This window comes from Montipora capricornis, chromosome 8 (assembly GCF_036669925.1).
Source record: "Montipora capricornis isolate CH-2021 chromosome 8, ASM3666992v2, whole genome shotgun sequence".
NCBI classification, from domain to species: Eukaryota; Metazoa; Cnidaria; class Anthozoa; order Scleractinia; family Acroporidae; genus Montipora; species Montipora capricornis.
The window spans coordinates 53,171,339-53,192,313 of NC_090890.1; the positions used below are offsets into that span (position 1 = coordinate 53,171,339).

The following is a 20,975-nucleotide window of genomic DNA, read 5'->3' on the forward strand; positions in this document are numbered from 1 at the left end:
ATTGTTTGCATTGCATTGACGTCGTTCGCTTTTTTCGTTTTTTGCCATAACCCTCCGCAGAAAATACACACCTGGTGACGCATTTGTTGGTTACCATGCCGACACTGCAGCAACCGTTGTGCTTCAAGTGGCCAGCAACCACATGGAGGACGGTCAAGACCAGTTTGCCGACGAAGAAAAGGTATATTTAAAATGTTTATTCTAAATTACTGAAAAAACAAATATTTACCCGCTTTTGTATTATAAGGTAAGGAGGAAGTGTGGCCCAGTGGTTAGGGCGCTTACCTTGAAATCTGGAGATCCCGGATTCAAGATCCGCTCTGACCACTTGCTGAATTTGATCCTGGTAGTCCCTGGTTCAACTTCCCAGCTGCACTTGTAAATAGCCAACAGGTTTGCCTCCGGCCAGTTGGGATTCTCGTTTCGTATTGTTTCATTGGCTCTGAAAAGCCCCTATGGGGAGCGGTCAATTAAGTATGTATTGTATTATTGTATTGTAAGGTGCATGATAATTCTATTGTTTCTTTCATTCAAAGTTACTTGCATCTTTTCGTGGTTCAGCTCATGTTTTATTTTTACAAAACTGTTGATTGTACCCTGCAAATGAGTGAGGTAGTACACTGAAAACGATAATCAGTTTAGTAAAGATTTAGTTTACTTGATTGGATTTGTCCTGGCTCGGGTTAATGGAAGAAGCGAATGGTGGGCAAGTGTCCGAACACCGAGGAAATGTTTGAGATGGCATTACTTTGAAAACTACCCGGAAAGAGATACTTATTCTAGTTCTAGTTTAAGCCTTAATTTATGCTGCGTTATGCAATCCTAGGTTCTTCTTTTCTTATTATTAAGATTATCATCATCATCATCACCATCATCATGCTCTTAGAAATAAAAACACAATACTTGCAACAGGTGTTCAAGGAATCTCAAGAATTATTGCTGCAATGTGCGACACCCGATGCCGTTGCACGTTTGCCCTGCACACAGTTGGCCCAGCAAGCAGATATTCTCTGGTCAACTTACTTCACAATGCAGGAACATTCAAGTTTGACTGCCTTTCTTAGAAACGTTCTAACAGGAGAAGAACGAGGTTCAGACAAAGGAACTTTGATTCAGGTGAATGGCGAGTAATGAATACAGTTAGACCAGTGCTAAGAACCTTGACGGTTTTGTAGACGGGAACAAAAATACCTACAAAGCAAGGCAATATATTTAGTGCTGTGAGGGTGCAAAACTTTGTTGTAGAAAAACAGCGAATGGAAAAGGATGGGTATTCCTTATCCTAAAGCGCACGGATTGTGGTGTTTCAATGGAAGCATTTATAATGAAAACAAGCGGTTTTTAGTTTTAGCGGAACTCCGCGCGGAGCACCATGGGTAACAAAATATGGTAACCCATCTGTGCGAGAAAATTTGGTTTTGATCACCGTACTACCCTCCACCCCTCTGTGTACCAATGTGATCAGTATCACGTGACCATATAGTTTACAGGGTACATCATTGATATTGGACATACATGTTATGGTCAATTGACACCTGTTAAAACAAGGTATCCGCTGACCAGTATCACGTGACCATATCGCGGGCTTAAGCTTAGAGCTCACCGAGGTCACCCGTTTTTTAAGTTGACCGCTGCCAGGTACTGGTTTTCGATTGGATTGCATGCTCAAGCCAGGTTAACTTAATATGAGAATAAATTACCCGGGAGCTCCATATTTAGGCTTTGCTAAATCTATACATTACACTTTCAAGATTGCAGTTTCAGTTGCTTGAAATACTGCTTTAACGTTGTGTGCAATGTGAGAGCATTAAAGGAAACAATATCTCCATTCAAGAAATGGTGGAAAAGAGTGAAGATATTTGAGAATGCTATCATATCTACACTCTATCTACAGGTCACGACTCACTCCAGGTTGCTGTCATCCAATGATTTACAAGATGTGGCAGATTCAACTTCGCTGTGTTTGCCAAATGTAATGTGCTTAAGTCTGCAGCAATTTCACACAGAACAACAGTTTTGCTCTTCTGTGAGGTTAGTCATACGATCTGAATGCAGCTAGCTTTTGAAAAATCACAACCCTGATCCCCGATGGATATAGCAGTGGAGCCTCTCACTGGTATTCATCCACTTAATCCCTATTTCCATACGTTGGAAATTAAAATGACATCAAGGTTATTGTCCTCTTAGATAGAACTGAGAAGTTTCTTATATACTACTCTGATGTTTTCTCCTGTCACCCAAATGAAAAAGTTTAAGTACCAATGGCTCAAATTTGATTCATCCGTATTAGCTCCAAAACTTTTTAATGGTTTATAATAGCTTGCCTGCTCATGCCCAAACAACCCAGCTATAAAATGGGAAAATGTAATTTGTAGCTCTCGCAAAAAACTGGCTCAACTATTTATGCGGGTGCCTATCTAAACACAAACGATAAAGAAAAGTGTGATTAGCATGTGGCATAAAGTGAGTACTGAATTGTTATCCATTTTTCAATCAATTGTTTTTTCTCTTGAATTTTTTCTTTTAAGGGACTTCATTGCAAAACTTGGTGGAAGAGAAGGCTTGCTTATTGTTCAGTGTGATGCTGGTGATGTCAGCGGTAACCTGATACCTTGTGCTCGTCACCTGTTAGTGGAACAAAGGACAATTGCAGTGGAAGATTTTGCAAACATTTTGGGATATGACCCTTCGTCTGTGCACATTGTCATGATAGTACAGCTTCCCCGTGTTGTCGGAGGCTGTCAAACATTTGCAGGTTTCCAAGGGGGACGATGGATATCGGTGCATATCGACGAACTCCGTCCTCCAACTGGTCAAATCCCAGCTATTGAATTTATGGTTGACAGATCAGTTAGCGAGCTGTTTGATGTGGCACCCAGCACCACACGATGTGAAATGGAAGTTGAAGACCCAGAGGAGGAAGGGACCGACATTGAAATGGAGCCTTTTGATTTTGCTCATAGTGACGTCGTGCTGGATAAAGTAGACATTGTCAGTCTGTTGAGAAGTTGTGTTCAAGCAGCCGTTGCACGAATTGATGACGAATCTTGGCGTTCATCACGGTCAACACGTAGAATTGAAGTCATGCTGAATTTTCTTCCAGATGACAGATCCGATGGAACTGGTAGGTATAGAAATTAGCAAGAATTATTATTTTAAAAAGAAGAGTAACCTTTCCCTTTGTGAATGATCGAATGTCTCACATCAACAACTATGTTGCGTATGTTTTCATAACTCTCATCAATTTTCATTATTTCAATCTATTAAGTCATATTTAGAAACGGTCTTAACCTGACGTTTCCAATATTTCGTGATGTTTTCTAGATTTGTCATTTGCGACCATCTTGGCCCGACGAATCCACAAGCTTCTTCAAGAGAAAGATGACCGTGCTGGACCCAATGCAAGTGACTGGCTTCGCTCAGAAGCTTTAAGTGGTATAGGCATTCATGAGAATGGCACATTTAGGAAAGCGTTATGGCAAAGAGTGTATTCATCAGTGATTCCAATCCTATCTGAGATCATTGCTTTTGTGGACCGTGACTCCAATTTGGAACTTTTAATGGGAGAAGGGGACTGGTTGTCACATCTGTGGATAGCTTTCTTCCAAGATCAAGACGTAGTTGAGCTCCATTATGACAACTTTTTATCTCTTGAAAGCAGCATCATACGAGAGCGTGTTCCAGTGACCACGTCAGGGCGTGAAAGGCATGTGTTTGACGTGCAGTTTCCTTTCTCTTGGTTAGTAAAAGAACGAATTGACACCATGTGGAGAGAGGCTGCAAGCATTGCAGGTAAATCACTCTTTTTCCCCTACAGGTGGCTTGATAGTTCAAATACTGTAGGGACAATTTGGACAATGCTACAAGATTTGTAAGATGTGTAAAATTGATTTAGAGAAGGGTCAAAAGGTAATTTCTAGAGAAATTTCATGCCATTGTCGAAGGATAGACGAATGGAAATGCAAGCAAATAGTGAGAGAAATCTTAATTGTCGTTTTGCAAGAGGAGACACCGAAAGCGCCACTATCAAGGGAAGATTGTAATCCAGCAATCTCTTGTTCCATTTTGTTTTTTTTTTATGGATTTCGAATGATAAACAGTTCATAAATGTTTGTGTTACATTGTTTTGGTTTTAGAACGATCACGTACCCCAGTTCAGCAATGCCTGCACGATCTTATCAGTAATTCTGAGATTGGCCCTTTGATTGAAGAAGCTCAACAGGAGGGTTATGGTGAAGCTGCAGTGCTGCGCTATCTACATGACTTTGTTCACATGGTGCACAAGCCAACAGTTCCAGACGGAGAAGTAGAGGTTTGATATGACATTCCAAGAATAGATATTCACGTCGTTTCTAACTTGTATGAGACGCAGTTCCTTGTTAGGAGCATTTTGATCCCAATTTCTGGGGAAGCAATTCAAATTCGATCTCCAAATGGATACATCCTCAGATAATCAGTGGTTATTTCTATGGCAAAAATGTGGGTCCCTTCACTTTGAACGTCCTTTAAATTCTGGGTTGCCTGCTTAATCTGTCCCATCTACCTTAGTTCATTTTGCGTTATCACATCACACTCACTCTAGCCTGTAAAACCTCCATCAATTTGCTCTGACGAAGGCCGAACTCTCCAAACGTAACCTCGTGGACACTATGGTCAATTTACTTTTATCAACCCAGTTGGTACTTCCGAATTCTCATTTCTCATAGACCCATCAATGCAGCGCCACAGTTTCTTTACAATCTGGCTCCAATATCCCCATTTGCCTGATATGTGTAATAAGTGTAGCGGGCATCTCTCGTTTTCTTTTTTTTTTTTGCCTTAAGTCTCCCTAATTGTGCTCATTCGCTTTGTAATAGCGGAATACCACAATTTTCGATTTCAAACAACTACATCTTTCACTGTAGTTGTTTGAAATCGACAGCTTTTTATCATTAATCAAGAAATGAGGCAGTTCCACATACGTTATTCAACCGATATTCCAATTAAGTTAGTTTGAGAACTAAAAAGCCGAACAAGAGGCAAACAAAAGCTGCTAAACTGTTGATTTGACAATGGTTGTTTATGCTTCTCTCGCCCCCCCCCCCCCCCCCCCCCCCCCCCTTTTAACACCACAACTTCTTACAACGTAGTGCTGCATATCCTGAAGCTTCTTTTACTAGGCCTAAAGACAGTAATCACACACACCCAAGGTTGGAGTTTGAACTATGGAGTTTGGCTATGAACAAAGGCCCATAGCCGCTATAATGAAATCTTAATAATTTCCAACTAAACTTAAATTTCCACTGGAATCTTTTTCTGGCCCAGAAAAGGTGAGGGCCCAAAACACGCCCAAAGTGAATACCAAGAGGAAAGGAAAGGGACGGGAGGGATGAAAAAAACACGTCTTACCACTATGAGTAGCAGAAGTGAATGCCTCGATTGTATAAAATAAATCAAAGTGCATCACACCCTCACTGGGGGGTATAATCTCATTGAATTATCCATGACCCCTCAGCATTCACCCGGATGTTGTTACGCCATCAGTGAGAGTAACACAACATAACATCAACAAAATAAAAGCGGGGAAAGGCATAAAAATTCTATTCGCAGGCAAATATATCATTTTAATGTATAAGAAAGAATAACAAGGGATACATGATTTTTTGGTTAATGGAAGTTTCGAAATTGTATGGTTGTTTACAAGCTTGTTTATGGGACAATTCTGTTTCTTTTCGGCTTGTAGTTGATTTGCCAAGTCATTATAACAGCGGCTCGTGAACTTCATGGCGATTTCCGCTCTTTGGAAGAATTTTCTCTCAGCATCCCTCTTATCCATGTGGTGTATGAAGTCATCAATAAACGTTTAGCAAATCTCAGTCGTCTGATTGAGGCTCAGCCAGACATCATGATCCGCCTCTCGCAAGTGATTCCTCAAGGGGAATCAGAAATGGTAGGACTTTCTAAAGCAAACAGAATAAATAAGCAAATGTCTTATTAATGTCGGAAGTCCCGACTATTTGATTCTGGAAAATAAGTCGAGATTTCTGTCTTGGTAAGGTGTTTTTGCTGCTGTTACTCCTGGCGTTATAGCTTTACAACAACGTTTTGGAATTTCTCATTTGGGGTATAGCTAAATGTTGCTTGCTCTTCCCTTTTCAGTTCATTCTCAGTTTAGTTACAATTGTAAGGCAGAACTTTTTTTCTCTTAATTTTCGCGACATACTTTCATTTCATTTCATTGTGGAAGTGTGCTGAAAAATGGGTGCTCAAAAATTAAGTGATTACGCAAGAAAGACTTTTGGTTCAGTATAGGCTATAAATGTGTTCGCAGAATCCATCTATTTAATATTCTCGCTGTCTTGCTCATCATGTGTCATCTTCTACATGATCCTTGAGAATTTATTTGAAAACTCAGCTCAACTTGAAGCAAAATGGGTGTACTACAGATTTTTATCTGATGATCAAGGATGCTGGCAAAAAATGTTATTTTGAGAGGTGTGGTTTTTTTTTTTTAAGTTTTTAGAAAGCATCCTTAGGGAAAGAAAACTCACTGATCAGGAAAACCGTACAAGAGCCATACCTTGTAATTAGGTATAAAGTGCCAGTGGCCTTGCTGGCCCGCGCTGATACCATGAAATCGCGCCACCAAAAAAAAGAGCGGTAAGGTACCGAAAATCTGTCAGCACATGCTCCCCCTTAACATCATCAAAATATCTGAAACATGTTCCAGGTTCATGATGCAGTTGCACTTCAGTTGTGTCTATCAAAGCTTGAACCAAATGAAGAGGAATTTGATGATCCGCAGACTCGCTTAGTGTGGTGCAATAGAGTTCTGGCCATCAGATCAAGTGCAAACAACTTACTTAATAACAGTGCACAGTATGGTCTGAAAACAGCGCACGTTCTTCATGAATGCAGGTCTGTACATATCTGATCAAAAATGGTTGGTTGCCCAGTACGGCCCCTTTTTCTTACAATGAATTGTTGCAAACGTGAAGTATATCTGTAGATAGCTACTTTTGAAAAATAACGAATAATAATAGAGTTTAAGTCACTGCGTTTCGTCCTGATTATGCTGAATGCTCTTGCATTTTAACAGTGCCTTTTTTGTTTCAAACTGTAGTCCTATTACATGTTAGCCGGCTAACCTTCTGAGATCCGTAACAAGACTTGTTTTTTCTGCCCCTTAACTGGGATACGTTTCAGGTCTATTTGGCAAAGAGTGAGTGCTGTGAGACTCTTCATAGAACACACCTGCCCTGGCACGTCATTGTGTCACCCTGCTGATGTCAAAAATACTTTTAAACTCTGGAAGGTAATAGCAAAAGATTTTCTTCCCATAAGGGCCATGAAGTGTTACCTCTACATCTAATAACATGATTAGCTACGTAGGAATGCGCATTCCAACACCAAATGTGTCTTTCCTTGCCATACGCTTGGACAATAGGAAGCACAAAAGAGGGTGTGAATCAGGTAAATGTGATCACAGTCTTTGGATCCCTACAGAGACCACGTGATACCTTTTACATCCGAGGTGTAATTTAAGTGCTCCTTTCCTAAAGTGACTTTTTTTCTTGAGAGAAATCCATTCCACCTCAGTTACCGTAAATCATACTTATGTTTTTAATCAACTTTATGTTGCTTTCTGTGAAAAAAAATCTAGTTCAAGCTATTTAGAACTCGCAGTTCCTTTTAGGTTTCGTCGCCATTCAACTATTTGTACTCATATTCTTATAATTTTTAATTTAATTTAACATAATTTATATAGCGCTAACTCCACTAATTGACCAAAGCGCTTGATATTATGACGTATCACATATTTGGCCGTTTTCTTGTGATTTCCCTTAAAAAAACCAGTGAAACATGGCAAATTGGCAAGTTTTGATTTCGCCCATGACTGAGCCATTGACAGACAAGAGTCTATTCTGTGAGATTATTCTGTACTTTGCAAAATTCTTTTCTCGGAAAAAACTGTGCGGTGTCATCAGGGAGGCACCCATGCTCATGCCCTGCACAATTGCCCAAAAATATTGTTCAGTTGATGTAATTTGGGAAGGCCATTGAAAGCAAAATATCTAATAGAAACACTATATTTCATGGTGCAAAAATTTAAATTGCCTATCACCACAACAAGCCTTTCTACCTCGATTAGTTTCCGCGCTTGCTCCAATAGTTTTGGGCCGTTTGCTATTACAGTTTTATAATGAAAGATGGGAAACTGGTCATGGTTTGATCCATGACCAAGCACTGAAGGGGAATGGGGTCGATTGCAGGTTGAAGTCACAAACTACTTGCATTGCTTTTTTCAAGGAACTGTACCAATGCAAAACTGTTTGTAATGTCAGCCCTGTATATACAACCCATTGTCCTTCCTTGCTCGCTCGTAGATCAAATAATAGCTGGTTTTCCCACTTTCATGGAATCTCGAAGACATTTATTTTAAAGTAGTTGAAGCAAGCGCACTGGTTTTGGACTGGTGCAGCGACTAAATGTAGCGGAAACGTTTTTTGAGGTGATAGACACGAAAAAGTAAATGAACGTCTCACAGTTATGTGAACTCATTCGTTATCCAACACCTGTACTAGTTGAAAACTTGCTAGAGAGAGATATTATCAGAAAGTTATTCTAAAACCCTTGCAAGACGGGAGCAGGTCGTTTTTCTCTGTCCTTGTGTGGGCCCAATAGACCAATTTCGATATATGAAAAAAACTTTAGTCCTAAACAAAAGGCATCATCTCGAGGCTCTGTTTACTAAATATAAGGATTTGTATGAGTTTATTTCCCACAGCCTCGAGATGATGCCTTTTGTTTAGGACTGAATTTTAATATATCGAAAGTGGGCTATTCCATTAGTATGGGAATAACGCTCACATGGTTTTACTTTACATGGGTAGAATATAGCACTTCACATTACCCTCAAAATAGTTAATTTATTGTTGAACTTTTCTGACAGGCGTTGGGTGTTGAGACAGACTTCACCAAGCCTGGCACAATGAGGGTTATTGAGAAGTTTCTCGTGGACTGCAGTGAAGCGGTTAGCAAACGGTACACCAGGTACGAAGGCGTTAAATCTTTGATCCGTCGCCAGTTTGACTACATTTGTACCCTAAAACAATTGAAAGGCGTCCTTCATACAATTTAGTAACTTATGGGTTTAACAAAGACAGAGAGGGTATCGAACACCTTAAGTGGATTGTCTGGCTATTTATATTTGTTTGTACTCAACTCTGCACAGTCTTCCGGTAACAATTGGAAATTTGAAATTTCAGAAATTCTTGTTACGTATGCCTTCAGCATTCCACGTCTTAAAACCGGTCTGGTGTCTTTTTTTTGTTGGTTGTCACAAATGTGCATAACCCACGGATATTGAAGCAATCTCCGATCGGGTGGAATTACTTTTATTCCCTCCAATATTTCCAAACTTCTCTGCCCCGAGGGGAACTCATATACTTTCCCAACCTTCACTATTATCTGCGAGCGCGTTAGACCACTCGGCCATCGTGACACACATACCTTACTTAAGCAAACATTTATTGTGGGATCTTTCCGCCCGCCATGATTGATTCAGTATTAAACTATTCGATAAAGTGGACAGATGGTTTTTCTTGAGAAAGGCAATCATTAAAGGTAAGGAGAATTTTCTACGTTATTTCTAGATCTTGCTTCGTACTTGTGTGTTCCACTGTGAACATTATTTTGCATAGAACGAATACTTCATTAGAAGTATTTTGCATAGAACGAATACTCCAATATTTCTTGGGAACCAGTTTGTTCGCCGTTTTGACGTAGAAAGAAAATAAGAAAAAAGCTTTCAACGGCCAAACAAGATAAAAAATGAAATCAAGTCACGGGGACTTCGCTCCTGTCCCCCATCCAAGTACCAACCTTATTCGGGGGAATTTAACTTCAGCTGACACTTGGACTAGCATCAACGATTGCGGATCTTTCCGTTAAATTCGCACATATGTCTTGTCGAACTTTATAACACTTGAAAGAAAAAAAAAGCAAACTAACAAAAACCCGGTATCTTGCCGACATTTTGTCACCGACGCATCCTTTGTTTCGGGAGTTGTCAGAATTAAACACGCAAGGTAACTTGATCACAGGCGGCGCTAAAATCGATGTCACTTTCGTTTTTGCGATTTTACTTGTACGACCAAAAGTACGATAGAAAAATTAAACTCTAATTGAACGTAAAAAAAATCACCCGAAATGTTTTTCGCTATGGCAAATTGTTCTATTCTCGATCGACACTTCCTAAAAGTTCCTTCTGCTCTCCTTAAAAACTACACATTAATATTTATTTACTTTTGCGTCAATATTTGTTTTGCATAAAGCAGGCTAGCAAAATCTTTACCTTGCTTAGTTCGCATTTTTGAGCGTTAAAACAGAATTTTTTTGGTCGTATGTTCCTGACAGCAAGTCGCATATTTTGACGTCCCCCATCCAAATACTAACCCCGCCGGATAGGGATTAACTTGGGTAACAATGCTGTTGGAAAGCTGTCAGAAAACTCAGAGTACACGCTTAAGCTTGTGGTGAAAAAGAAGTTGTAAATGGCCAAATGTTTCTCAATTTCCTTTTATTTTCTTCAATCGTCCTAGGTTTAGTATTTTACTGAACCACATGTCTTCTCAGGGGGTATCTAGCAAAGATGTCTACCATGGCACCGTAATGATTTACGATACAAAACAATATCGTGTACTATAGAGCTACATATTACGCAAGGACAACTTGAATCTCCTTGAAAACAAAACTCAGCTCAGTTGACAGTTATGGAAAAAAGCACCGTCAAGTTACTGCACTACCACACGTACGCAATGGGTTGCTACTTTATAAAAATATCCCGTATCTCCTCAATTCCATTCCCCCCCCCCCCCCCCCAGGCCCCAAAAATCCCTTTTTTTTACCTAAATATCCCGTATCCTGATCGCTTCTCGGCCTTTTGGCTAAGATTAGGGGCTACGGTCAAGTACCATTGTACTACGTACGGTACTTTTTTCAGTGTCGTAAGGGGCAAATACGGAACAGTTTCGGCTGTTTGTCTGTTCTCTTCAGAAGCGATCACTAGGGTTTTTTGGTTTCGTTTTTGATAGTTTTTTGTTCAGCTCGAGTGTAGAATCATGACGAACTTTTGTAGTTTCTGAGAACTGTTTACTACTTGTAGCTTTTGTTGACTTTTGAATCGATGATAGAGAGAGTTTTGCCGATCCAATCCCGGACTGGACTACTGGATTTAACGTTTTTTCTTCACAAGATTTCAAGTTATTGTAGAACGTTTGGTACCAAGTTACTCTAATACTGAAATCGAGATTATGGAATTGTAAATTTAAAACTTTGGACTGGATTATAGAACAGGCAATTACGGAATTTTAGATTTTGAGCATTGCGAGGAATAGAGTACAGATGTTGTCTTCTTGTCTTCGCCACGGCATATTTAAACACTTTGCAAGGAACTAAACCACGATTACGGAGCCGAACTTCGAATACAGGGCCCGGTTGTTCGAAAGCCGATTACCTTAATCCAGGATTAGCGTAAATTTTTGTTTCATGTTTTCAAATTTTGGTGACAGATTGATTTATTCTAACGTAAAGTTTTACCAAATATCAGCCTTGAACAACATTTGGGAGTAGAGAATAAAACTCATTTTAAATATCGGCTTTTGAACAACTGGCCCAGAATGATAAGTTGTTGAACTGTGATTTGTACTGAAGCTTTTCAGATGATTTAAGGCTGATCTTGTAGTTTTTGGATGAACGCAGTTAAGGAAGCAAGTAAAACTGTAGGATTTGAATAAAGTCTCCTTCCAAAAAATAAATGAATAAATAAATAATCCCGTATCCTGATAACCAGATAATAGGACTTCGTTGTTTGCATTTGAAAATTTAGTAACATTAATAATGCGTTTTTACAACAAACCACTTCAAGTTATATTACAGATTTATCTTTCTGGTAATCTCCCCACTCATTTTCCGAAGTTTACCTGTACTTGACGTTGACTGTCACTGGACAATTTGTGTTAACTGTTTGCGCATTCCACGGACACGCCCTTGTAGGCGTCTTGTTATACTTATTTTACGCTCAACTCTGCACAGTCTTCAGGTTAAAAAAAATAGGTCCGCAATGCGTACTTGTGTGGGATTTCAGTCAAATAAACGTTGATGATTAGCGTTATAGTATATGTAAAACATTTTGTCATGTTATAGTGATAAATGTCGAGAAAGATTTCGTAGAATCCCCAAGCTGCAGACGAGAAAACGGTTAGGGGAGAAACCTGTTTGGACTTCTAGTTTCAAGGAAATTAGGGGTGCTTACCATTTGTCAGAATAAACCGGTTGGGATGACCGGTGAATAATGGTAACAGTTTTTCCTAAATCAGCAAACTAGCCCAACAAGATGGCACTTACCATTTGCAAATTGTTTTCGGCTGATAAGAGACTGGAAAATGGAAAATTTAACAAATGGTAAGGAAATTTCCACTGTTCTGTTCGATGGGAAATGCCATTTACTGTGGTTTGTGTATTTCCCAGTCAGCAGACAAAGCTGGGCGGGGCCTAAGTTATCACAGGGGAAGGAGGGGGCAGTGACTGAGAGAGTTAAGAGTCACTGAAGTAAACATTTTGCAGGTTAGAGCTTGTAACGCATTACAAGTAAGGGGCATTTGAGCATGTAAATTTCTCAGCCACCAAATATTTTGCAATTAACCGCCAAAATGTGTTAGAGTCAAGGTGGTGGACAAAACACTGACTGACCCCCAGTCCATGGACTACCCAAATGGACTACCCTCAAATGGACTAACTCTTAAAAATAACATTTCGAATGAGTACTATTGAAAAAAAAGAATTGATTATAATACTTACATTGCACGTACCTTGATAATTTTCATCCATACGGCCATGGTTTCACTTCACGTACCGTACATGAAGTAATCAGTCATTACAACAATAATCGAAAGCTAATCTTTTTAAATGGGTGCTTAGACTTAAATACTGTTGAACAATGCTGTTTAAAATGGGTGTTGAGGCTTAAGTAAGCACTATTTGAGATGCTGCTTACACATAGATCAACAGTGCTCATTCAAAAAAGTATTTTTAGGGTAGTCCATTTGGGTAGTCCATCGGGGCAGTCCATGGACTGGTGGTCAGTGTTTTGTCCACCATCTAGAGTCAACGCGCTTCAGGCATGAAAACACTACTTCAGAGACTCATGAAATATTTGCGTTCGACAAAAAGATAAATGCCATCTACTTTTATTCATCAGTGGAAATATTGGAATCAGTCGCTAGTAGCAGAAGAGAATTTGTCTATGATAAAGCTGAATAAATCAGCAGGCAAGTGCAATTGTCAGCTAAGAGTATTCGTGCTTCCAGCTTACAAACCTGTACGTAAACGATACTTTTACAAATTAATCAGCTTTTCTGTTTTGACATTACCAGTAAAAGTGAAATTTTTTGACAGGAAGTTTGAAGGCATTAGTTTTTTAACTTGCGAATCTACAGAAACTAGCGCAGTCACGCAATGTGTCAACAAATCGTAGTTAAAAGAGGGAACTTCAAATTACTAATCGTGACCACTGTTGTCATTATGTTACATCTGTCCGATATAAAATTGAAGGCGTGACTCCTTGCAATATAGCTCGCACAACTCGCTTAATACGAACGTTTAAATTTTTTTAAATTAATCGCACCGAGAAAACAAGTCGAAAGTCGCCAAATAACAACAGCCGAGAAGAGTAATCAGAGTCATGGCTGCCACACACAAACAATTATTCTCATTCCCAGGGTCCTCTATCTTCCTAATAGAGACCACACTTGGCTCTCGTATACAAATAAAGCCAGTTACACCGCCGGTGCTGACAAAGTGTGGAGAAATCCCACACAATAATTGGAAATGTGACAGCCAAGAATGATTTGATAGAAACCTTGTTGTCTATTTTGTGCTTCATTTTTCAAGGAAAAGGTTCTTCACGAAAGGGTTTGATCCTGAAATTTTGTTTTGTTCCATATGGTAATTTGACACGATTGGGTCTCTTGTTTTCCCGCAAGCGATGAAATAGGAAGGGGTTTTTGCCTCTAATAGCAAATATGTTTCAATAAATTTTTCGCTTGAAAAGGTTTTTGTTAGATTTCCAGCCCTTGTGAAATTATCATGTTGTGTAATTTTCGAGCTTAGCAAATTTGCATACGTAGGTTGAAATGTGATACAGGAGGATTTTTGTGGTGGTGCACTGTAAGCAGCGCTTGCATAAGTCACGCAAATAAACAGGTCTGTTAAAAACGTGCTTGAGTTTCAACAAAATGAGCCTCAAAATCAGCAAAGAATTGTGACACTGATGAATAATAAAGTAGCTGCTATTTCCAAAACGATGGCATTACCTGGTGATAAATAACCTCGTCTCAGGGAGTAAATTTTTTTGACTTTGCAGAACAATGGTCTACGTCAAGAGTTGGGAGATTGTGATCTTTGTGTTGACTTCGCGCATTTCTTGTCAAACTTTATACACTTATCCATCATTTGAGACAGATGTTTCACTGTTTCGTGAGTAAACACGCCGCGCTAACTTGATCACGGCCCCTGCTGAATTCGATGTCGCTTTCGATTTTTCGATTTACTTGTGCAGCCAACGTACAATAAAAAAATTGAACGTAGCAAAAATCTCCCAAACTGTTTTTCACTGATAGTAACTATTTATATTCGCGGTTCAAAATTAATGTTGTTACCATGTCGTAAATTTTGTGGCTGATGGCAAAATATTTTATTCTCGATCGACCTTCCTGAAAACTTCCTTCTGCTCTTCCTAAAAACTGTGTATCAATATTTATTTATTTACTTATGCATCAATATTTGTTTTGCATAAAGCAGGCTAACAAAATCTATACCTTGCTTAGTTCGCATATTTTTGCGTTAAAATAGAATTTTCGTTCCTATGTTTCTGTACAAAGTGGTATATTTTTGAGGTCACCAATCCAGATACCAACCCCGCCGGATAGGGGTTAACTTCAGTGAATTTTTGTATCACAAAGCTGTCAGACGCTCAGAGTGCAAGCTCAAACTTGTAGTAAAAAGAAGTTGTGAGAGAAACTTGAAAATGATCAACATGTCAGCCTCAAAGCCAATGTTTATGGATTCCCTTTTATTTTCTTCAGTCTTTCTGGGTTTAATACTTTGCTAATAACCACTTGTCTTCTCAGGTGGCTATATACCTAAGACTTCTACCATGGCAATACAATGCTATACAATACCAAAATAATATCGTGTTCTATTAAGAGCTATACACATTACGCAAAGACAACGTGAATGTCCTGGAAGACAAAACGCAGCTCAGTTGACAATATGGAATAAAGCGCTGTGTTACTGCACTACCACACGTGCGCAATCCGTGCCTAATTTTTCTAAAGATGACAGGATTTTTTTCTTTCTGACAAATGATTAATAGGCCGGTATCCAGGTTTTTAACCTCAGAAAAAGATCTGTGTATGAACGTGTGAGCCAAAGGGTCTCTGCTAGCACGACTTCTGGGTGACCCCTTAAATGGTCTTAATGACCCCCGACTTGAAAAAATTAACTGGAACGCTGCAGTTCAATAGGCCTTGTGCAACAAACGATCACATGGTACAAAATCCGCCAAGCTCATTATTATTCCCCCACTGGGACATTAAAACAAAGGCAAGTCAAGCTTGACTGGTTCAGGTCTCTTTTTGTACCATGTGATCGTTTGTTGCAAAAGGCCTGTACCACCCAACTCAGTCTCTTCCGTTTTGAGTAACAGTTACACAAGCAACCCAGTGTACGCTCATGGAGCGTCTGAATTTTTCATCGGTCGGTGTTCATCCCCACCAAATTACTGAATGCCACCATATCAGCTAGCTTCCTCCTTGCCGTGGAGTGAATCTGCTCTAAGAAATCAGTACATGATCTTTTCGTATTGGTTTTGATTTTTAATTCGTTTCTACAGTTACGGTGTAACTACTTGCCCCGTATGCCTGGAAGGATTGGCTGAGAAGGATCCTGTCAAAATGCCATGTAGTCACGTGATATGCCTTTCCTGTATTTCCCACTGGATTGCACAAGAACGCAAGTGTCCGCTTTGCAAACTGGAAGTTCCTGAACATTTCAAAATCAAGTCCACAAAAGATATAAGGTATTAATGTTTAAAAGGCGACCAGTCATCATGAGAATATAAAAAACGTTGTATCTGATCTGATTTTAAAAAATTGGTTACATATGGATAAGAAATAGTCTTAAACTGAATTTTCGGCTGCAACTGCATCCTTCTTTAGAGTAAAAATGTGCAGTTCTAAGTGTGAGTTTGTCATTTACATAAAATCATTGTTTCCCCTGGAGAATCGTGGCACTCTACAAAAGACAAGAATGCAGTGAGTGAACGGAAGGCATTCCCTTCTGTTTGCAAAGCTTTGATGAAACCCCAGGGGAAACAATAATGTTATATAAATGACAAACTCACACTCAGAACTGCACTATTTTTACTCTGAAGAAGGCTGCAGTTGCAACCGAAAATTCAGTTTAAGACTATTTTTTTATCTATATATAACCAAGTTTTTAAAATCAGAACAGAGAGAGAGGTATTAGATAGAGAAAAAGTGCTTCATCAAAACGATTGTGTGTCTGCAAACGCTCTTCAAATTTATCACCCTCTTTTCCATTCATTGCAACAAACAAGACATTTTTCAGGAAAAAATGTGAAACAAGATTGAAGATAACCAGTAGACCTCGAATTTAGAATTACACTAAATGATTAACCTGCGTCTTGTTCACAGACAAGCTGTCCAAGAACACTATGACTTCCGTCGTCGGTGTAACTCCTTTTTCATGGAGCTTGTTTCATTATTCTGTTTTGGTGCTGAGTCTGGCGTTATTGACGCAGAGCTTTTCTCCATGTTTATGAGCTATGTGCTACAAGCCAGTTCCAAGACTAAGGCCTTCTCTCCATTCCCTGAGCACGGCATTGATGCAACTCCAGTGGTGAGGTCTTTTCTGCTGCAACAACTCCTGAGGAACAGGTTTGATTTTTTTCCCAGTCTAATATGAACTCTTTTTATGATTGTTTCTTAAAAACTTTGCAAGGTACTTCGAAAAAAACTATAAAATACAGTAGCATAACAAAGTGACAGTGCTAATTAAACCTGAGGATTCCAATCGACATGAGATCCCTTTCACGAGTGACACATGGTAGCAACTTTTCTCATTTCTAGAAATGAAACTTGCTGCACCTTCTCACTATTTTTTCCGTCACTTGACATACATATCTCCTTCTCGGCAGCTTGCTTATGGTTCCTTCCAGAGGAAACTTTAGCGCAGGTTTCGAATAACAGTGAAATTTGTGCAATTAACCCATATGTACATGTGCAAATGTGTAGTTAGATATTCCCCTTTTATTACTAAGTAATTTGCAGTGGAAAAGCTTTCAGGATTAAGTGACAAATCTGATTAGTTAAAATGGAACAACTTCCATTGTACAAAGCGGATCGAAAGTGTTCTTGGAATGCCAAAAGGAAGCTAGCAATATCCAGTTGCCAAATCCTGACTTTCGACGATAGGGACCACGTAAAGAATTTTTTTTAATGTACAACCATCTTTTGTTTTGATAACTTGTTGATTATTAAATTTAGTTTACGACACTGACCAATCATTTATTCACGTGTGCTGTTTTTAATGTCGGAATTACTTTGTAGGAGTAGAAGCTTTAAATCTTATGTTATCATCTCACACGTTGCAAAGCCACAGTTTTGCTGCGCTTTCAATGTTAATGCATAAGTACAGTCATAAGTCGCACTGTTGAACCAATCCGAGACTTTGGGTTGCATCATCGTGATTTTTTGCCTGCATTCTTCATTTTTGCATTTAGCGATGAAGAAGTCAAAGAGCACTTGTCGCATTATTTGTCAGAAACTGGAAGACTTAGGCCAGACGTTGGTCATCTGCTCCAAGTTTGTCAGCTGTTTGTTCACTGTTGGGAGGTGAGATGTTTTTCATGGTCAGCAAAAAAACAAACAAAGCAACAAGTTCATTAGCAGCAAAATGCAGCTGTAAAGACAAGCAGCCTTCAAAAGAATTGAATCTGGTAATCCGCTTATCTTTTAGAGAAAGCGGTTTGGTTTTCCAAGGAGTGCCCCGATGAGACCATTTTGGAATTGACTTATTCCTCTTTCTGAAAGCTAATCTTACTTCAACGTTTTTTCTTATTAAAATAACATTTATATCAAAAGTAAAGTCACTTTTCATCGAATCACCCTTCCGCAGTGAAACGGGAACAAATCATAGTTCATATAGATGGACTGGTCATGAAACTCTGGAAACTTCAAAAGCGAGAACAGTGACGTCACACCTCATGGTACCTTGACTGTGACCATGTACAATCCTTGGTTCACAACTGAGATTTGAATAAATTAATCAAAACTCTTAGAAAAAGGGTGTGGTTTCTGAGTAGTCAGGGCAAACACAGCAAACAAAAACATTAAACAAAGAAACTTGTCGAGTTTCATAAGCATCTCCACATCTTAACTATTTTCGAACTAACTCCATTAGCTAAGGCCTAGAGTCAGAGACTACTTATAGCATGAATAATAATAATAATAATAATAATAATAATAATAATAATAACAATAATGATAATGATAATGATGATAATATGAATAATAATAATAATAATAATAATAAAATTATTATTATTCTTATTATTATTATTATTATTAACGATAATAATAATAATAATAATAATAGCCCATTAGATAGGTAAAGTTAACAGCAGTAGAAAGATGGCTGCATTGCCTTGGGTGTCCCTTGTGCATTTTCCATTTTTCCCCTTCTATTCATCAAGACATCTATTGGTTAGCTGACTTTAAATGGGTACTGATTTCCGTGGTTTGTCATGGAAACTCTTTTGTTCTTGAAACAAATCCAAGCACCAGAGGATACAATTGTCCCAAGGGAACACAGGGGGATAAATAATGTACACTTGGAGAAATTATGTTCTCCTCGGTAAATTGTCAACATGTCAGCATATCCTGTGGTAAAAAGCTGTTGGTGTCGTTATAGGTGAGTGTTACTTGACACAGTATTGTTCCCTTTTACTTTTTTGGAACTTGAAGTAAGCTGTGCCTTTATTACAATTTCTTTTTTCAGGATTCTCTCATCAGTCAATATGCAAATTTTTCGGACGATCTTTTAGTAATGATAAAACTAACACAGCAGCTTTGCCACGACTGTACACCACATTTGACATCAAGTACAATTCAACCGGTGCGCGAAGTTGATGTTGTTTTGTTGGAAAGTGTGGCCAAGGCGCGATACATCCTAGGGCTCGCTGCCCAGTTTATGTACAAAGCCATCGTGGAAGACACAGCTATTTGGAACGAATATTTCCAGATTAGGAGCGAATTGCAGACACTTTTTGAAGCAATAAGAAGAATGTGCTTGAAGAGTTTGAGCCCTTCTCCGCGACTGTACCTATTAAAGCAGCTTGCCCGAAGGTTTGGTGTTGAAGCCATCCACGCGGTGTGTGAAATAAAGGACCTTGACTGGATTGTGCCTCCTGAGAGCAGAGATCAGCAGGTGAAATATTACTAATGGTAAAATAGGTAGTCGTTGGAGCAAGACTTGGGAGCATCGATAGAATATTATGTTTGACGGCTAAAGGTGAGGCCGGTGGCAGGTCACCCCAGCCACCCTCCCTCTCCTCCTCCTCCCCCCACCGCCCCCCCCCCCCCCCCCTGTTTCCTTAATCGGTGTCTCTGCGGCGCTCTCATCCGTACATCTGGGTGAAGAAAGAGACACTTTGAAGCAGAGTTTTTTTAATAACAGGGTTGCAGACCACTGTTGACCACAACCTTAGCGCGCCTACGCTATTTGGTCGCTTTGAGTAGCCTAATCAGTTTTTCTGAAAGTCTTTAATTATTTAAACTGGACGTTCCTTCCAGTCCAGTTTATTTTGCCTTAATGCCAAATTGCATACCTTCATTCAAAACAGTGGTGAGAAAGAACCTTTTTCTCTTACAGCAAGAGGATCTTGTTCCTGATAGATTCATCATTTATGGAAAACACTACAAAACCATTCGAGAGGCCATGGCGAAGACAGTGTTAAGTGGGTCAAACAGGGAGTTGACCGCAACACTGCAGGTACAAGGAATTTAGAGCAATACAGTTGAATCTTGGTTACTACGAACATCTTTTTTATCTGGACAATTTTGTCTTTACTGTGAGGAAAGCTCATTTCCTGTCAATTAATACGCATACCCCATAATGCAGGCAACGGAGATTTTTTCCAGTCCAGTGATATTGACAATACTCAAACTAACTATATTCTTATTTCTCGCAGCATGGATCCTTTGATAAATGCATGGCTTTTTCATCATTTACTTTGGGTGTTAATGTGACAGTTCGATTCAGTTAATCGAATGACGTATTGATTTTACTATGTGACAGCAAGGTGCACTTCAAATCAAAGCCCACAAATCAATTATTCAAACCTACGGAACGACTCCAGTACCTCAGTGGAGCTAGGAGTGGGAAATTCGTGGCTCAAATTCCAGTTGGCTATCATATGTTCATGACATCATGTGTTCTCCTACCGTACTATGACACAAAGTTCAAATGTGATTTCAGACCGTTGCTGTGCCTCCAGTGGTTAAAGAGGTCATGGTGCTATTGTCTGAATATCGTGAAGTGACCACGTGTTACCGCTTCACCACCACCGAACGCCGTCTCTCTGCAAGGGTAAGTCTGCCAGAGAACTCTATTGTGGTATATTCGGCTTCTTAGTGTGAAGGATGTCAACCAGAAAAGTCAACATAACGATACGAGTGGAATTTGAATTTGACGACCGATTAGCACTTTTATATTCCTTTACTTTTTACAAAGTGGCCAATTTAAAGCTAAAATATTTAGTGTTATCACCCTTCAGGGCTTAAGGGTTAATGGGACATCCGGAAGTAGAGGCAATGTTTTACGTAAGCTTTTTGAGCTTTCTTCTTTTGATG

At 39.3% G+C, this 20,975-nt stretch overlaps 1 protein-coding gene across 1 annotated transcript in view; it reads left to right on the top strand.

The window, feature by feature from the left end:
• LOC138059777 (E3 ubiquitin-protein ligase rnf213-alpha-like) overlaps window positions 1-20,975 on the top strand; it is a 212,574-nt gene that overhangs the window by 173,179 nt on the left and 18,420 nt on the right. Inside the window, 16 exon segments of the mRNA XM_068905393.1 lie at window positions 61-181; window positions 913-1,116; window positions 1,895-2,031; window positions 2,529-3,124; window positions 3,325-3,792; window positions 4,137-4,312; window positions 5,723-5,929; window positions 6,710-6,897; window positions 7,186-7,294; window positions 8,933-9,033; window positions 15,935-16,120; window positions 16,758-17,000; window positions 17,846-17,957; window positions 19,123-19,551; window positions 19,996-20,115; window positions 20,602-20,712. Of these exon segments, the coding sequence (XP_068761494.1) occupies window positions 61-181; window positions 913-1,116; window positions 1,895-2,031; window positions 2,529-3,124; window positions 3,325-3,792; window positions 4,137-4,312; window positions 5,723-5,929; window positions 6,710-6,897; window positions 7,186-7,294; window positions 8,933-9,033; window positions 15,935-16,120; window positions 16,758-17,000; window positions 17,846-17,957; window positions 19,123-19,551; window positions 19,996-20,115; window positions 20,602-20,712 (3,508 nt within the window).